This window comes from Bufo bufo, chromosome 7, assembly GCF_905171765.1.
Source record: "Bufo bufo chromosome 7, aBufBuf1.1, whole genome shotgun sequence".
NCBI lineage: Eukaryota > Metazoa > Chordata > Amphibia > Anura > Bufonidae > Bufo > Bufo bufo.
This window is the reverse complement of record NC_053395.1, coordinates 225467549-225485526: the sequence shown is the minus strand read 5'-3', so window position 1 is coordinate 225485526 and position 17978 is coordinate 225467549. Positions and strand designations below refer to the sequence as shown.

At 42.7% G+C, this 17978-nt stretch overlaps 1 protein-coding gene across 2 annotated transcripts in view; it reads left to right on the top strand.

The window, feature by feature from the left end:
- TNRC18 (trinucleotide repeat containing 18) overlaps positions 1-17978 on the top strand; it is a 146789-nt gene that overhangs the window by 64718 nt on the left and 64093 nt on the right. For both annotated transcript variants that reach the window (XM_040440936.1, XM_040440935.1), the window contains exons 8-13: positions 2459-2805; positions 4428-4719; positions 7382-8185; positions 9462-9640; positions 15170-15306; positions 16587-16712. In XM_040440936.1, coding sequence (XP_040296870.1) covers positions 2459-2805; positions 4428-4719; positions 7382-8185; positions 9462-9640; positions 15170-15306; positions 16587-16712 — 1885 coding nt within the window. The remainder of the gene's footprint in view (positions 1-2458; positions 2806-4427; positions 4720-7381; positions 8186-9461; positions 9641-15169; positions 15307-16586; positions 16713-17978) is intronic.

Genomic DNA, 17978 nt, shown 5'->3' with positions numbered 1-17978 from the left:
AGTGTTTTTCTTTTCCGGCATTGAGTTCCGTCCTAGAGGCTCAATACCGGAAGAGAACTTATCAGGCATATCCCCATGCATGCTGAATGGAGAGTAATCCGTTCAGGATGTCTTCAGTTCAGTCTTTTTGCCTTTTCAGGACGGAGATAATACCGCAGCATGCTGCGGTTTTATCTCCGTCTAAAATTCCGGAACACTTGCCGTTGCGTTCCCATTGAAATGCATTAATGCTGGATCTGGCCCAGACCGCAAAAAAATGTAAAAAAAATAAATGCCGCATCCGTTTTTCCGGATGACACCGGAGGGACGAATCCGACATTTCAATGCATTTGTCAGATGGATCAGGATCCTGATCCGTCTGACAAATGCCATCAGTTTGCATACGTTTTGACTTATCCCGCGAGGGAACTGCCTGCTGGAATCCTCTGCCGCAAATGTGAAAGTACCCGAATAAATTTAGTGTACACTGTATGTGGTAAAAAATGGTTTAAGACCACTTGAAAAATGGCAAAAAATCCTATTTAGCATGGCTGGATCTTAACAAGTTTCCAAGTAGAGCTTCAACATGCAACAAGAAGTAATGGGAGTGAGACAAAACATTTTTTGAGCATTCAATTTAATGAAAATAACGATTAAACTGAAACAGGCTGTTTTTCAGCTGATCAAAAGTTTAGGACCACATGCCTTTTTAAAAGGCCAAATCTGTGCAAAGATGTGGATTCATTGTCATCTTCTGTCAGGTAGTCACACGCTGTGATGGCAAAGGCAAAAAAACTCTCCCTTTTTTGAACGTGGTTGTGTTGATGAACTGCATAAGCAGGATCTCTCACAGCCGCCATCGCTGCTGAGGTGGGACGCAGTAAGACAGTCATTTGGAATTTCTTAAATGATCCTGAGGGTTATGGAACAAAAAAGTCAAGTGGAAGATCCCAAAAAATGTCCTCAGCACTGAGCCGGAGGATCCAATTGGCTGTCCGTCAAGACACTGGACGATCCTCGACCCAAATTAAGGCCCTTACTGGTGCTGACTGCGGCCCCATAACCATCAGACGACATCTGAGACTGAAGGGCTTCAAAAACAAAAAACGTCTTCAAAGACCTCGTCTCCTTGAACGCCACAGAACTGCTCGTTTGGACTTTGCAAGAGAGCACCAAACATGGGACATTCAAAGGTGGAAGAAAGTGTTATTCTCTGATGAGAAAACATTTAACCTTGATGGTCCTGATGGTTTCCAACGTTACTGGCCTGACAAGCAGATCCCACCTGAGATGTTTTCTACGCGCCACAGTGGAGGGGGCACCATAATGGTCTGGGGGGCTTTTTCCTTTAGTGGAACAATGGAGCTTCAGGAAGTGCAGGGGCGTCAAAGGGCCGCCGGCTATGTCCAGATGTTGCAGAGAGCATTCCTCATGACGGAGGGCCCTCGTCTGTGTGGTAACAGGACAACGCTACAGTACACAATGGCCGCAGGACAAGGGACTTCTTCCAGGAGAATAACATCACTCTTTTGGCCCATCCTGCGTGTACCCCTGATCTAAGTCCAATTGAGAACCTTTGGGGATGGATGGCAAGGGAAGTTTACAAAAATGGACAACAGTTCCAGACAGTAGATGGCCTTCGTGCGGCCGTCTTCACCACTTGGAGAAATGTTCCCACTCACCTCATGGAAACGATTGCATCAAGCATGCCGAAACAATAACGGCGGAGCTACTCATTACTGAGCTCATGTTGGAAGTTGTATTTCTGTTTTGGGGGGGTTTAGGTTTTTTTTTTGGAGCTGTGGTCCTAAACTTTTGATCAGCTGAAAAACAGCCTTTTTCAGTTTATTCGTTGTTTTCATTAAATTGCTCAAAAAATGTTTTGTCTCCCTCCCATTTCTTCTTGTTGCATGTTGAAGCTCCACTTGGAACCTTGTTAAGATCCAGCCATGATACATAGGATTGTTTGCCGTTTTTCAAGTGGTCTTAAACTTTTGATCAGGACTGTGTGTGTGTGTGTATATGTGTGTGTATGTATATGTATATGTGTATATATATGTGTGTGTATATATGTATGTGTGTGTGTGTGTGTGTGTGTGTATGTGTGTGTATATGTATATGTGTATATATATATATATATATATGTGTGTGTGTATATATATATATAATATATATATATATATATATATATATATATATATATATGTGTATATATATAATATATATATATATATATATACACAAAAATGATATAGGATTAGGTGTGATCAATTATGTGTCTGTAGATCTATGAGGCCCATCATAGCAAAAATTTATTAAAAGTCGTTTAGTGTACAGTTATAATGTTAAAATAATTTGTAATTTATGGTTTTGATAGATTTTAGTCAGATTGTATAGCAATGACAAGAGCACATTTACTGCATTCTGTGTTTAATTGCTGTGAAGTGTGTTCAGACTTAGTTTTTTTGGTGGTTCACAGCAGAATTACTGGACCTGACGTCTCCCCTCTGGCCTTCCATGTATTCTTCGGCACATACTCCGATGCAGCACGCACACCAGCTTCAGCTGTTCTCTCAGCAGCATTTAATGCGACAACATGAACTATATATGTTACTGCAACAGGAAGCCGCACATTCTACAAATCTACATAGGGGCGCACACCTAGATGGTGCTGAGCCACCGAGAACTGAACAGCCAGATCTTCTAGATTTACAGAGAAATGTTGACATCTTGGAACTACAGAGAACTGCTCAACTGGAAGCGAAAGAATTCCAAAGGAAAACCCAGCACCAGACCCAAGAATGTCACAGAAATGAACGGCGTCTGGTGAGGCCTTAGATATTTATATATATATTTTTTCCATTCATGTACTGTCAGGATTTTGTAGTTGCATAGTAATATATATGTATATATTAGTATCTGTATTTAAACGTTTATAATTGTGCAATTTTCACACTGGCCGCTAGCCCTAATAACGGGTCATGACTTCCTGATCTGTACAGGTAACTTTTCAGCAGCCATTATCATCACAACCACCGGCTACAATGACAACAAACACCTATATATAGATAACACAGGTTCCACCTTCCAATACAACAAAAGGAAAAAGAAAGGATGGAGGGGGCAATGTGTGGGATTGCCAGTAATACAGAATACACTGATGCTCACCTTATTCTGTTATGCACCAGGGCACAACATACATACATACATACATACATACATACATACATGTAAAATGATTAGGTGGGTCCTACTGGAGTTGGGCACCAAGATAAATTGAAGGGTCTGTTGCTCGATGCAAATGGAAAAAAGAGTAAAGGTCACGTTCAAAGCTCTTTTGACAGAGCCAACGAAAGAGGCCTTTTTCTCTCAGAGTAGGTGATATCACAGCTTATCAGCTCCCTTCTGACGTCTTCAATGAGTCCAGTTAATGGGGTCATCCAATATCTAAAATCCCCCCCCCCCCCCCCAAATGCCCGGGCCCCTTGTATGGATTATACTTACCTGCTCCCCAGCACCTGCGTGGCTCCGGATCCCTGCATAGCCGCAGATGCATCCCCCTTGAGGCTCGTCCCCATCACGGCCTGCTATTGGCTGCTCCTCCGTCGCCGGATATTTTGATCCAAGCGACGGGGAGATGCAGCGGCAGGGATCCGGAGCCACGCAGATGCCGGGAAGCAGGTAAGTAATCCATACAAGGGGCACGGGCATTGGGGGGATATTTTAGATATTTGGTAACACCTTTAAACTCCATTGTGTCCAGGGGCAGCATTGCACTTTCTTGTTAGATTACAATGTAATAAATTGCAGTCTTCAATGCAGTTGGAATATTTGGACCGAGGGGAACCCCGGCTGCTTTCATCCATTCCGGACAAGCTCTAGTCGCCCTATGTGCCCCCACACAACATGGGCTCTTACATCAGTGGATATTCCCTGAGAAGATAGAAAGCCGCCCAGTAGCCGCCTTTCGAGAGCTACTATGAAGACTGCAATTTATTACAATTCAGTCTAACAAGAAAACGCAATACGTCACAATCTGGCCACAAGCGGATGACTAGCAGGCCCCGGTGAAGACCATGGGGAAAGAAGCTGTTTGCAGCCTTCTGTATGAGGTAGGCCTTAGGAGTCCTCTCGGCATATGCCTCCGACGTGGGGCTCATAACGTGATGTAAGCCTAAGGCTGATTTCACATCACCGTTTAGCTTTCTATTCTCCTGATCCATCAGAAAAACAGAAAAAAAAAAAATCATTTATTTTGAGCTTCAGTAATGATCAGTTTGCGTCAGTTTTTGTCACTTCTGTCTGAGATCAGAAAAAGTACTACCTGCAGGATTTTCATTGCTCTTTTAGAATTATAGAACTGCTTTAAACGTTTTTGTCTTTTCAGCATTACTATTATATTTTTTCTAATCTGAAGACCTTGTGTCTGTTTATGTCTTTAGGAGCAGATAAAACAAGGGCAAGAAAAAGTTGTGCGTCTGTCTCCACATTTGTATAAGGAAAGCTCTCTGTGCAGCTCGCCATCCGACTCCTGCAGTAAAGGGTTCGGCTCTTCGCCTCTCCATCTCAACTCCTTCTCTGCAACAAACAAATTGGAGGAGGAGTCCGATAAGCGCGCCTCCGAGGAGCCATCGTTCAGCAGCGTGACACCTGCCTCAGCGTTACCAGCAAAAGTAGAAGTTATTGTGGGGTCTGTGAAAGATGCAGACATGATGGAGGGCGACGCGTCTCCACTTCAAGGTTGGTGTCTAGATATTGAGCTTTGCTGTAAATAGCGGAGTGCTAATGTATTAAAGGGAACCTGTCAGCGGGCAATTCACTTACACCAGACATAGTGTCCTGTAGCACAAGCTCATCTGAATGTAATGATACCTTTCACTTAGTGATCCATTGCTTCATTCTGGAGAAAAAGTGTTTTAAGTCCATGTGCAAATAAACAGTTAAGTGCACTGAAGGCGGGCCCAAGTCACTGCTGTTTTCTGTGAAGTACAGGAAACATTTCTTTACTCCTTCCAGAGAGGTGAATAAAATCACCTGACAACTTTTGGGATAAACCCATATATCCACCTACATAATATTAACCCCTTCCCATACAAGTCAGGTGCCTGCTGTCTTACACGGCAAATATCTGTCTGCAATGGCAGGGGTCAGAGATAAATCTGATCCCAGTATTTAACTCCTTAGATGACCCAGTCAATAGTGACTGCGGCATCTAAGCAGGTAGACAGAGGAAGGGGGCTCCCCCTGTCAACCGATTTCCCCCCCCCCCCCCCTCGTTCTTCCAGCAATGTAGTTGACAGTTGTCATGGCACCAAGGGGCTTAGAAAAGTCCCCCATGATTGTCAACTTACTGTTCCAGAGGCGAGGTGCCAGCACAGTACAGAAGTATTGCAGTGTATTATTCAAGCAATCATGTCATCAAATATTCAAATTTAGTAACATTCTTAAAAAAAATAAAAATTTAAAATTTAAAGTTTGACGCCCTTTTTTCCATTTGCTACATGAAAAATGTAAACAATTAAAACAATTGAGAATTGGTACTGCTGCATCTGTAAAAGTCAAACAATTTAGGGCTCTTTCACACTTGCGTTCTTTTCTTCCGGCATAGAGTTCCGTCGTCGGGGCTCTATGCCGGAAGAATCCTGATCAGTTTTATCCCCATGCATCCTGAATGGAGAGAAATCCGTTCAGGATGCATCAGGATGTCTTCAGTTCCGGACCGGAACGTTTTTTGGTTGGAGAATATACCGCAGCATGCTGCGCTTTTTGCTCCGGCCAAAAATCCGGAACACTTGCCGCAAGGCCGGATCCGGAATTAATGCCCATTGAAAGGCATTAATCCGGATCCGGCCTTAAGCTAAACGTCGTTTCGGCGCATTGCCGGATCCGACGTTTAGCTTTTTCTGAATGGTTACCATGGATGCCAAGATGCTAAAGTCCTGTCAGCCATGGTAAAGTGTAGTGGGGAGCGGGGGAGCAGTATACTTGCCGTCCGTGCGGCTCCCGGGGCGCTCCAGAGTGACGTCAGGGCGCCCCACGCTCATGGATGACGTGATCGCATGGACACGTAATCCATGCGCATGGGGCGCTCTGACGTCATTCTGGAGCGCCCCAGGAGCCGCACGGACGGTAAGTATACTGCTCCCCGCTCCCCACTACTACTATGGCAGCCAGGACTTTAATAGCGTCCTGGGTGCCATAGTAACACTGAAAGCATTTTGAAGACGGATCCGTCTTCAAATGCTTTCAGTTCACTTGCGTTTTTCCGGATCCGGCATGTAATTCCGGCAAATGGAGTACACGCCGGATCCGGACAACGCAAGTGTGAAAGAGCCCTTAAATATCACGTTATTTATCCTGCATGGTCTTCGCTGAATTTTTTTTTTTATTTCTTTCACTATGGCTTTAGAAAAATTTAATAACATTTGTTCAAAAAGTCATATGTACCTCAAAATTGTACCTGTAAAAGCAATGGCTCATCCTACAAAAAAAAAATATAAAAAAAAATGGAAAAACAAAAAAAAGTTATGGGTGGAAGAATATGGTGACACAAAGTATTGTTAAAGGAGTAAAACAAGACAAAAACTATTCTGTCCTACAGAATAAAGTTAAACATCATTTTTACTGTAAAAATGAAACCCAAAAAACAACGGCAGAATTTTTATTTTTCCATTCCACCCCTCCAAAAATGTTGTGAAAATGAAATTTATTATATTTACCCCAAAATGGTGTCATTAAACTATACAACTTGTCCTGGAAAAAAAGAATAAGCCCTCATATGGTTTCATAGACAGAAAAATAAGAAGCCCTTAAGAAGGCAAGGATAAAAAAAAAATCTAGCACAAAAAGTTGCTGCAATGAGGAGCTAAAGGGGATTTCTGTGAATTAAAGGGGTTTTATGAGACTTTTATACTAATGACCTATTCTATGGATAGGTCATCAGTATCTGATTATTGGAGGTCCGACACCCAGAACCCCCGCTGATCAGCTGTTTGAGAAGGTACCGACGCCCCTGTGAGCACCGCTGCCTTCTCGCAGCTTACCGAGCACAGCCCCGTACATTGTATAGTGGCCATGCTTGGTATCAGAGCTCAGCCCCATTCACTGAGCTGTGCCTAGGCCACATCTGACGTCAGGCTAAGCTGCGAGAAAGCACCAGTGCCTACCTAAACAGCTGATCGGCAAGGGTCCTGGGTGTTGGACCCTCACCAATCAGATGTTGACAACCCATCCTGAGGTTATGCCATCAGTTAAAAAAAATCTCTGAGAACCTCTTTAACTATAGATGACAGATCCTTGGATGGGTCATCAATACTAGATCGGTGGTGTTCCCACTTCTGCCACCACTGCTGGTCATCTGTTGGACGGGTCCATGCTGATCACAGTGTATTTCTCATTTTAGATCCCGCACATGGATACTCCATGCAGTGTCTCTCGCCCTCGGTGCAGCACCAGCTCTCTTATGTGACTCAATCAACAAAAGTTGAAAATGCAGACAGGCTTGTTTCTGAATCAAAGGCTTGTCACATTGAAGCCCCCTTGAACCTTAAATCCGTCCATGTATCTGAGGAACTCGAGGCTGCGGAATCGCCGACTGACGCAATTAAAACGGAAAATGTACCAATCGTTGCAAGTTGTAAGATCTCTAATGCCCGAGACGTTTGTACAGCGCCGGTGGAATGCCAACATTTTTTGTTTCCAGAAACAGAACCTCCAAATGTAGGTGAGATAGAAAATGAAGGAGAAATGGAAAGTCTTTCCCCTTGCATTTCTGAAATTAATCTCTGCTTTGGAAAAGGAACATGTTCAACTCAGACAGACTTCAACACGTTCGAGTCTCAAAATAATGAAATTGATTTGGTAACAAAACCTCAAGACGTTGAGCGATCCCCCAGAACAGACGAAGTACAGGATTTAAGTATGATGACTAGACGAGCATGCGCAGGCAGTGCACCTTCTGGACCTGCTACCTGTAAGGAGGAGGACATGTCTTCTCAACCGTCTGATGTCCGATTCATTAATGACCCACTGGCTGGGATGAATGTGTTAATTGCCGCATCGGAAATGCCTCAAGCTTACTGTCTGCCGCCCAGAGGCAGCTCAGTCCTCGTGCCTGATATAGCAGCGGACGGCTCACTATTCCAAGGAATTGTGCTGCTGAGTGAAATGGCTGAGACCGAGCTCGAGAGAAGAACGCAGACGGACAGTGAGTTTCTGTGTGTTTAATATGTTTGGATAAAGGCTGCAATGACCGGTGACTCTCACACACACTGCATTCACACAAACGGGAAAAATGGCCATGCGAGGACCAGTTAAGTAACAGCCGTCAGGCGGCCATTTTTAGGACCAACTGAAGTCTATGGGGATATTCATGTGGCAGTTTTTAATGGCCTATTTTTGGCTGTTTTCATGGCCAGACAGGCCCCATTGAAAGCAGAAGGGACAGGAGTGCGGCCATTGAAAACTGGTACACTGGGGACATTTATTAAGACCGACAATTTATACACCAGTCTTAATCTCTCTGTGCTGCCGGCAGATGTGCCAAAGTTATGTAGAAGTTCAGGCCGTATTATACACTTTAATCTACACCGGCTTCCTTGCTGGCGCAGTTTAAGTCAATTTTTACGCCATAAACTGGCGTGGAAAATGATGACTGAAATGTGTCGGTCGTCCTGCCCTCTTCCCCACTCACGCTATGCCCCCTTTTTCTGCCACTTCAGAAAAGTGGAGCGACTGGGGTAAAGGCACCGATTTTGTCGCAAAACACCTTTGCAACAAAATCTGCGACCTTAATTCGCCACAAAGCGGCGTAGAAAATAATAAATGGCTGCCACAGTTTTTTTTGTTTTTTTTAAAGGCATTCAGTGGTTAAAATAATAAAAATAAAATATTCACCTCAACCACTTGAACGAGCGGGACACTCACTCCTCATTAAATGCAGCAGGACCTGCATACCCAGTGTGATGACATCACCACGCTGGGTGCACAGGTCCTGCTGCATTCAATGTGGGGCTAATGTCCCAAACGTGCAGGTGGTTCAGGTGAGTATTATTTTTTTATTTTTTTTTATACCAGCAGAATGGGTGCCAAAGGGGAGCATTCTTGGGAGCCACTAATGGGGGCATTAATCATACTGGCAGCCACTAATGGAGGTATTAATAATATTGGTGGGCAATAATGGGGGCATTAATTACACTGGGAGCACGGTGGGGAGGAATTTGATGTCCGGGGGCACTATGGGGGGGCACTATGAATACTGAGGGCACTGCAGGGGTTGGGATAAAAAAAAAAAAAAAAGCTGTCATCAAATTCATCAATTATTAATGTCCATTTTTAACAGCCAGACGGCCAGAAAATAGATGTACAAATGGTTGAAAAATGGCCATGAAGACCTGACAGTGCGCCCGTCGTGTGAATGTGGCCTAAAGATAAGACTTGGAAGCATATGTCAATGTCAGTCTTTCTTTGTCTTCACTCACCAGATTTGCAGAGCTGCCACATTAGACCTTCCCTTGAAAGCCTGTTGGCTGCTAGCTCTCAAATGTTAATGGAGGTGCTTTCTTCACCAACTTTGGATCGCCTGAAAGCCGAATCTATTAAACTTCCGCGAGAACTAACCCCGAATAAAAAATATAGCTGGAAACTGGACGCAAGCGCACAGGTGAGTGGGTATTTGTAGGATACAGCAATGGTTAAATGGTCATATATATGGTGTGAGCACAATAACCAGCATATTCCTATCTTATAAATTATTAAAGTATTTACAATCGTAATTTACAAATCTTGTTATAATGTTTGTTTTTGGTAATTGCTGCTTAAAGCGATTGTCTCACAAAGACATCCACCATCTATATGCTTTATTATTGCCTATGACATAATAGAAAATTGTCCCCCGCCGGGTACGTCCTCTGTGTGCCACCATGGAGAGCCTCTAACAAAGAGCATCTGTTGCTCAGGCGGACACAGCCTGGGCCAATATTATCATGACATATGGTTGTATTACAGCAGGGTGAATTGGTGACCGGAAAATGTTACTTGCACAATATATTGCCTTGTGCTGGGAAAGAACGCTATGACATTCTAGATGTTACGTTATTTTACTTCTGTATTTAGAGCTTCCCTGTTATTTCAAGGGATTTTTCAGAATAAGCTTTTTGTATGTGAGCAGTAGCACTATTTGTGGCCATCATATGTCTTGTAGTGTATATGACATTTATAATCCGTTTTCCCTTCTGAAAGTTCCATCTCTAGCTGTCAGTTTTCCCAGGGGAAGGGTGGAGGCTGGCTGTTACGATGTCTCCCCTAAACAGCACACAGAGAAACCAGGAGATTCTGCTCCATTATCTTAGCAAACAGTGAGAATAGAGGACATTATATAACAGAAATGAGCAGTGTAGTTGTAAATCAAGCATTGGGGTGAGGCAGAAAACTTACAGTAGCCTTCAGCCTTGTCTGTGTGTGTTTCTCTGCCTTTCTCTCTCTAAAGTTGCTTCCTCATACCCCTCTCCTCTCCATAGGCTTCTGTGTCCTGCATGTAACCTGATCACTCAGTGAGTTCATAATCCATCTCCTCTCTCAAGATGGATTTTAGCAGTGAATTGAGGGTGAGTGATCAGGGCAGGGGGAGAAGTAGAAAAGGCTCGTAAGTGGAGAAAGGCATTTTTCTTTAATAAGATATATTACAATGTTTCTTATATTCACATGTAGTGTTGACCTATGCAGTTTTTTTTTTTAAAAGACAGTGCCCATCTATTGCAGGGTTAACGCCAAATGGTGAATTTGTCACTCACTGAAAATTCAATGCAATACACGTGAAAAAAATCAGTGCACAGTTTTTGGCATATCAGTTATCTTGTGGAAAGGCCAGAATTGGATAAGTTTTAGAGACAGAGATTTGTGAACATTTACACATAGGCTGCAGGCAGGGAGAGGAGAGAAGAACTACAAACTGTCCTACTTATGAATTGATTTTTTGCCGATAGCAACCACGGCACCTAGGCACTTAGAGGGTTGTCGCGATCGGCCTCCTGCTAACAAGTTCACACCGTGCCGATGCATTGCCATAGCAGTCTTAGGAGCTGTGCCACAAGCATGGCCTGATAAATTGCCTGACTAGAAACGGCAATCTGATTGCATGTTGTTAGGCCGCTGCCTCAACAAAGAGCATAAAAAAGTTTAAAAAAAAATCTAAAAATTCCAAACCTACCCCCTTTCCCCCAAATCAATAAAAATAAACATCATTGGCGTCGCCGTGTCCGAAAATGCCCATACTATTAAAATATAAAAATATTTATCCCATAGAACAAATGACCTAACAGAAAAAAAAAATGATTAAAAAATCATACACATCCCATGGTATCAGTAAAAACTACAAATCGTCCCGCAAAAAAAATGAGCCCTCAGTTACACAGATGTAAATACTAAAAAGTTAGAGATAAAAAGAAAAAATGTATTTCTTCCAAAGTTATTTATTTTTCAGTATTAAACACAAGAGAAACTATACAAATGTGGTATTGCTGTAATCGTACTGATCCAGAGAATGAAGGGCAAGGATCAGTTTTACTACATAAGGAACCTGGTGAAAACAAAACCCATAAAACTGTGGCGGAATTGAGTTATTTTTCCAATTTGGATTTTTTTTTCCAGCTTCCCACTACATTGGCACAGAGGGGATTTTTATTTTCTGGAATAAAAGACCCACTGATTACGGATCAAGACGGATCAGTGGTAATGTGGAACCACTGTGCCCAGCAACCAGTTTGCCGTTAGGCCAAACCCTAAGGGTGTTATTCTGGCGCCTCCCTGGTATTCACCCTTTAACCCCTATACAGGGATGTGGACTTTGCTGCGGTTTGGCGACCAGACCACTAACTCCTGGGATGGTCCTGGTGTACTTGGCAGCTGACCCTCGGACTCAGGAACACGGGCAGGATCAGGAAATGCACAAAACCACAGGCACAGTCTGAACAGGAACGAAGACTCAAACACAGGTCTCTGGACAACACAACAGGCAAACTGGAACAAGAGCATAAACACCAAACGGGATAATAAAACATGGAGAGAAGTAAACTGAGACCGGTCGAGCAGGGAACACAGACGGATCACGGCAGGAACAGGTCAGACATACAGACTGGACAGAAAACAGAACTACAGACTCGGATACAGGAACTATTGCTCAGCCAAGGAGTGGGATACACACACAGAACATGTAGCGGAGCTCATTAGCCCAAAACACACAGCAAACAAGGGCAATTAACCCTGTTCACCCCACAAAGTATCTGCGGCCATTTTGCACCAGAGAGAGGCAGCAGCGCACTGCCGCACCGACACATGGCCCCAGATACACACCACCAGCATCTGGCAACCAGCCCACACGGCATACAATAAAACACAAGAACAGAAAATGTAACACCGACACACGTGACAATTGGAGAGCAATTATGCTCTCTAATTAATGGGTCAGAGGTTAAGTTACAAAAGAGGAACCGTGTTCCAGCCACTGTCACCATAGAGTCAAAGTCGGGCATATATCTAAAAAAAAGAATCCTTTATTTATGTCATATACTGTGAAAGCTGAAGAGGGCTATCTGCCCTTGAAATGCGTTGCATAAATAAAGGATTTGTTGTTTAGATGTATGGTGATAGCGCCTGGAACATGGCTCTTCTTTTGTAACTTAAACCCTGTCCTTGAATTCCCAGCTGATTACTCCTGTAACTCGGTCAGTGTAGGCTAGTCTAGGCTGCAGCCCCGAACGCGCACTTGCTGTGCGGTGGAGAAGCCTCACGCCATTAAGGTGTTGTGACATTCACAACAACAAAAGGTAAACTCATTACCAACTAATATACAAACAGTTTTACCCTTATGATAATACACATGAGGCGCTGCCTCCCTCTTTTTCTCTCTTACCTATGATTGATGGGAGGATTGATAACATGCACATAAGTCCATGTTACCTCTCCACCTGAAGTCATGTACACTTATACGCGGACAGGATGATCTATACCTCGCCTCTCCCTGCAGCCTGTCAGCACGTCCCCCACTGCCCTCCTCATAGCCATACTTCAACCTGCTCTATCTTAGGGCTCATTCAGACTGCCGTATGCTGTCCGCAAAAATACTGAATGCTATCCGTTTTTTTGCGGATCCGCAAAAAAAGGATGGCATTCAGTATTTTTGCCGACCCATAGACTTCAATGGGGCCATGTTCTGATTTTCACGGACAAGTATAGGACATGTTTCATTTGTTTTGCGGCACCATGGAATAGAAAAGGGGCCCCATGAATGGGTCAGCATCTAATCTGCAAAAAAACTGATCTACATTTTTGCGGATAGCATACGGCCATCTGAATGAGCCCTTAGGCTGTAGAGGAATGAGATCTGCAGGTAATACCATTCCAATTGTATGGCAACAATCACTGCAATCCTGGTCTTGTTTTAACTCCCATATCGGCTTTAAAACAAGACATCATACAGTCTGAGAGCCATTTGTAGCAAGGAAATATTTCATACATGCTTGGCTACTGGAGGGAATATTACTGGCAGTTAATGTAGCTGGTAGAAATTAAACACCAGCATCAGCCTCCTGATGGGAATACCAGCTAGGTCGGTGGTTTACCAGGCAGGGGGCAACCCTATGCTCATTGCAGATTTTATCGTAGGAATTAAAAACCTGCAGCCTACCCTGTTAATTGCAAAGTTGGCACAATTGTGTGACTTGTTTAGCTGATGCCATAACACTCCTTTTTTTTCTTTTTTTTTTTTTCTTTTCTTTATTATTATTCCAATATTAACAAACAATTTTATAAACACATATCAATATAGCCATAACACTGCTAGGGCGAATTCAGATGAACGTGGTTTTGTTCCACATCCGAGCCGCATATTTTGCCGCTCTGATGCGGACCCGCATCTGTTGCTCTGTTCCGTGGCCCCACAAAAATTATAGATCATGTCCTATTCTTGTCGATTTTGCAGACAAGAATAGGCACTTTTATAATGGGCCGCCCGTTCTGCAATTTGCTGACCACAAAACACAGCTTGTTCGTATGCATGAGCCCTTAAAGGGAGTGTGTCATGAGAAAATGCCCTATTGTTTAAATCATATTTTTGTTAAATATATTTTTCAAAAATTTTGGGTAATTTATAATTGTTTAATTTTCCATGTCATTATCTATATAAAAAAATAAAATCCTACAATTTTCACACTGCACTCTTGGTCTTTGCAGATCACTTTCCTGCAGTCATCTGCTTATCATTACAGACAGGATTATTATGACAGATATCACCTATATGTGAAGATAACACAGGGTCCGCCATTCACAGTCTGCTCCCTCCTGACCTCAGCACAGGCCACAGTCATGCCTAGAAAGCTTTCAAAGAAGTCAATGAGGTCCCCTCCTGTCCATTGTGTCTATGGCCCATGGGGCTGCTGTCGAGCATATATCTAAATGCCGTTAGGCCTCTTTCACACGAACCATACGGATCGGCTCCGGATGCGTCCAGTGAAACTCGCACCGTTTTGCAAGCAAGTTCAGTCAGTTTTGTCTGCGATTGCGTTCAGTTGTTCAGTTTTTTTCAGCGCGGGTGCAATCCGTTTTGATGCGTTTTTCTCTTGCGTGATAAATAACTGAAGGTTTACAAACAACATCTAGCAACCATCAGTGAAAAACGCATTGCATCCGCACTTGCTTCCGGATGCAATGCATTTTTCACTGAAGCCCCATTCACTTCTATGGGGCCAGGGCTGCGTGAAAAACGCTGAATATAGAACGTGCTGCATTTTTCACGCAACGCAGAACTGATATATGAAAAAAAAAACAGTCATGAACACCCATTGAAATGAATGGGTTAGGATTCAGTGCGGATGCTATGCGTTCACGTCGCGCATTGTGCCCGCGCGGGAAAACTTGTGTGAAAGGGGCCTTAAGAACAGTTCAGGTGAGATGGCTGCCCCCATAATCATTTACAGGAAAAATAATAAAAAAAATCTACTATTAGAAAAAACAGATGTGTCACTGTCTGGTGTGAACTGGCAGAAAAATGTGTTTTTGTGACACATTTCCCTTAAAATACACAAATAAATAAACTATTGTATAGTACGGCTGTTATAAGCACCTTTTTTATTTCTATTTAAATTTGTTAGTATTTTTCTCAGTTTGAAAAACAAAGTTTCTGAATTTTTTTGTGCAGCATTTTTCAATCGCGTCTGCCCTTGAGGACATGGACTCGGTGGAGCTGGACTGTAGGGTAAGACTTGCCGAGCTGCAGAGACGATACAAAGAAAAGCAAAAGGAGCTGGCAAAGCTACAGAGGAAGAGGGACTCTGAGTGAGTATTTATTCATTATACTCCCTTCTATAGCGCTGACATATTCCGCAGCGCTTTACAGACATTAGTATCGGGCTGTCACCAATGGGGATCAGACGCGCGCTTACTTTTCTTCCCGCTCCGAACTCTGACAGGAATAAGCCGGTTGTAGAGACAGTCGGAGCAGGGAGCGCGCCAGTGGCAGGGGCAGACTGGGCATGCGCTGCTCTTATTAGGAAACGCAGCGCATGTGCAGTTAGAACAAAGCCATGGACAAATCGGCTGCACGCGGAGGGGGCGGGGCTCATTATAAAAACATTATTATTCAGATTTTTTAAATAAACTATATTAGGAAACTCTTTTTTTTACCCTACCTCCCACTATATAGTGGAAAGTACTTATATAGTGGCCAACCCCTTTAAATATCTGTCTGATAATTTTGAGAGTGAAACTGCCCATATACTGTACATTTCTTGGCACATTTGACTTGTTTCTTTTATATATAAAGAACATTTGTTCACTCCGATGGGATGGTGCATGATGTATCATCTGTTTAATGTCTGTCAGAGATCCTGAAAGGAGCCTCCAAGGCAGATGTGAACATGCCCTGATTTTACAGTTTTTAGTTTTTTTTACTTTGTCCACGCCTGTCCACGCCTGTTTTTACAACGTTCACACCCCTGTTTATTTGTTCTAATTGATTTCACATATGTAATGTACATAATGTAACCTCGTCCCTTGGGGTGGCTTAAGTGTGCTTTTGGCACCGTTTGTTGCACTTTTGAGTGTCAGCTCTGAACCAGCAGGCTCTGTCTTGCCAACTTAAAATTGGAGTCTGAGTGCTCCATAACACCTTGTTTCTGCAAAACTTAAATAAAGGATACAGTTCTCTTCATCTTTCCATTGTGATGGTTCTTGCGCCACCACGATTGCCCCTCATATGCACATATCCTACATTGAGTTTCTGTACTTCCAAGTTGTCTGTACAGGACATTCCCTCCAAGCAGCTGGCACCATCCCAAAGAGGGTCTCCGGACATCATGTTCATGGGTCTCCAGACACTAGTGTTGTGCCTGAGCTTGCACTACTATTCGAGGAGAGCATCGGTTCACCAGATATCACCATGTACCTATTGTTCTGATATTATTACCCTATGAGCATCCTCTCGCTTTGGTTGCCCTCTAATTTTTGCCATTTTCTGCTCTCTAACATACAAAGTATTTTCATTGTGTCCTATTATTGCATTCCTATTAATATAATCTGCTAACAGATTCATGTTACGTTCATTATATTCTTGGTAGAGAAAAATCTGATGAGAAAATGAAGACCTTAATAAGAAGGGGTCCTGGTCGACCGAAGAAGAGGAAACATGCAATACAACCTCCTTTTCATCACCAAGAAAGGATGAAAAACAGTAACAACAGGAAGTAAGGATGTAACGTAAAGTACAGAAGCTAGAAAGAATATAGAAGTAAATCTGGCCGTGTACATGTCAGGCACCGCCGATCCCACTAACATCTTAGGGCGTTAATCAGTTGTTGCTGATCTGACTTGCACTTTGTTTTATTTTACCATCGATGAAGCTGTGTAGGTTTTTTTTTTTTTTTTTAACGAGATGGGTTGACTTTTGGTACCATTCTAGGGTACATATGTCATTTTGATCACATTTATTTGGGATGCTAAATGAACAAAAAGCCTTTTTTTTTCTCGAACGTAGTGTTCATAATTTTTATCATGATAATTTATCATCATAATTTTATATTCACGATCATCATGGACATGGTAAAATACCAGTTTTTAATTTTTTTTTAATTACATATAGTAAAAACATATACATATAGTAAAAAATTTTCATGGGGAAAAGAGATTTTTGGTGTCTTTTTGTATTCTGATTATAATGACAGATATCATTAACCTACACCTCATAGCTGCTGTAGATTTGAAAGTCTTGCACACGGACTGCCTGGAAATGCACCACATTTAGTAAGAGGCGAGTTGCTCTTAATAAATTTGGCACTTGGACTGTATACTAAGATTGGTGTTTATAACTCAAGGGTAGATTTTTCTGGAATAGTCGCCATGTCACATTTAAAGAGATCATGAGATACCCCTACAGTGGAAACCCCAAAAAGTGACCCCATTTTGGAAACTACACCCCTCAAGGAATTTTACAAGAGGTGTAGTGAGCACTTTGACCCCAAAGACTCTTCATATCATTTAGAAACCTTCTTTTTTTTTTTTTTTTTTTAAAGAAAATGTTGCTTTAACCCAATTTTTTTCATTTTCACGAGGGGTAACAGGAGAAAAATCACCACACAACTTCTTTTTACCTGTTTTCTCCTGAATATGGCAACACCCTGTAAGTGGTCATAAACTGCTGTATGGGCACACCACAGGGTTCAGAAGGGAAGGAGCGCCATATGGCTTTTGGAGGGCACAGTTTGTGGAAATGGTTTACAGGTGCTATGTTGCATTTGAAGAGACAAATTAAGTGGTAACCCCCAAGAAATTACCCCATTTTGGAAACTAATCAAGAAATTTTGACCCCACATGTTTTTTTTCCAGAAATGAATGTGTAGTAGATGGTGAACACACAAGCTACAGTACCTCTGGAAATTAGGGACTTAAATAGTGGTGTACTGGTGTAATAGTTATCCACAGAGGGGTGGTAACCCTGGTCCAGCAGTGGGTGC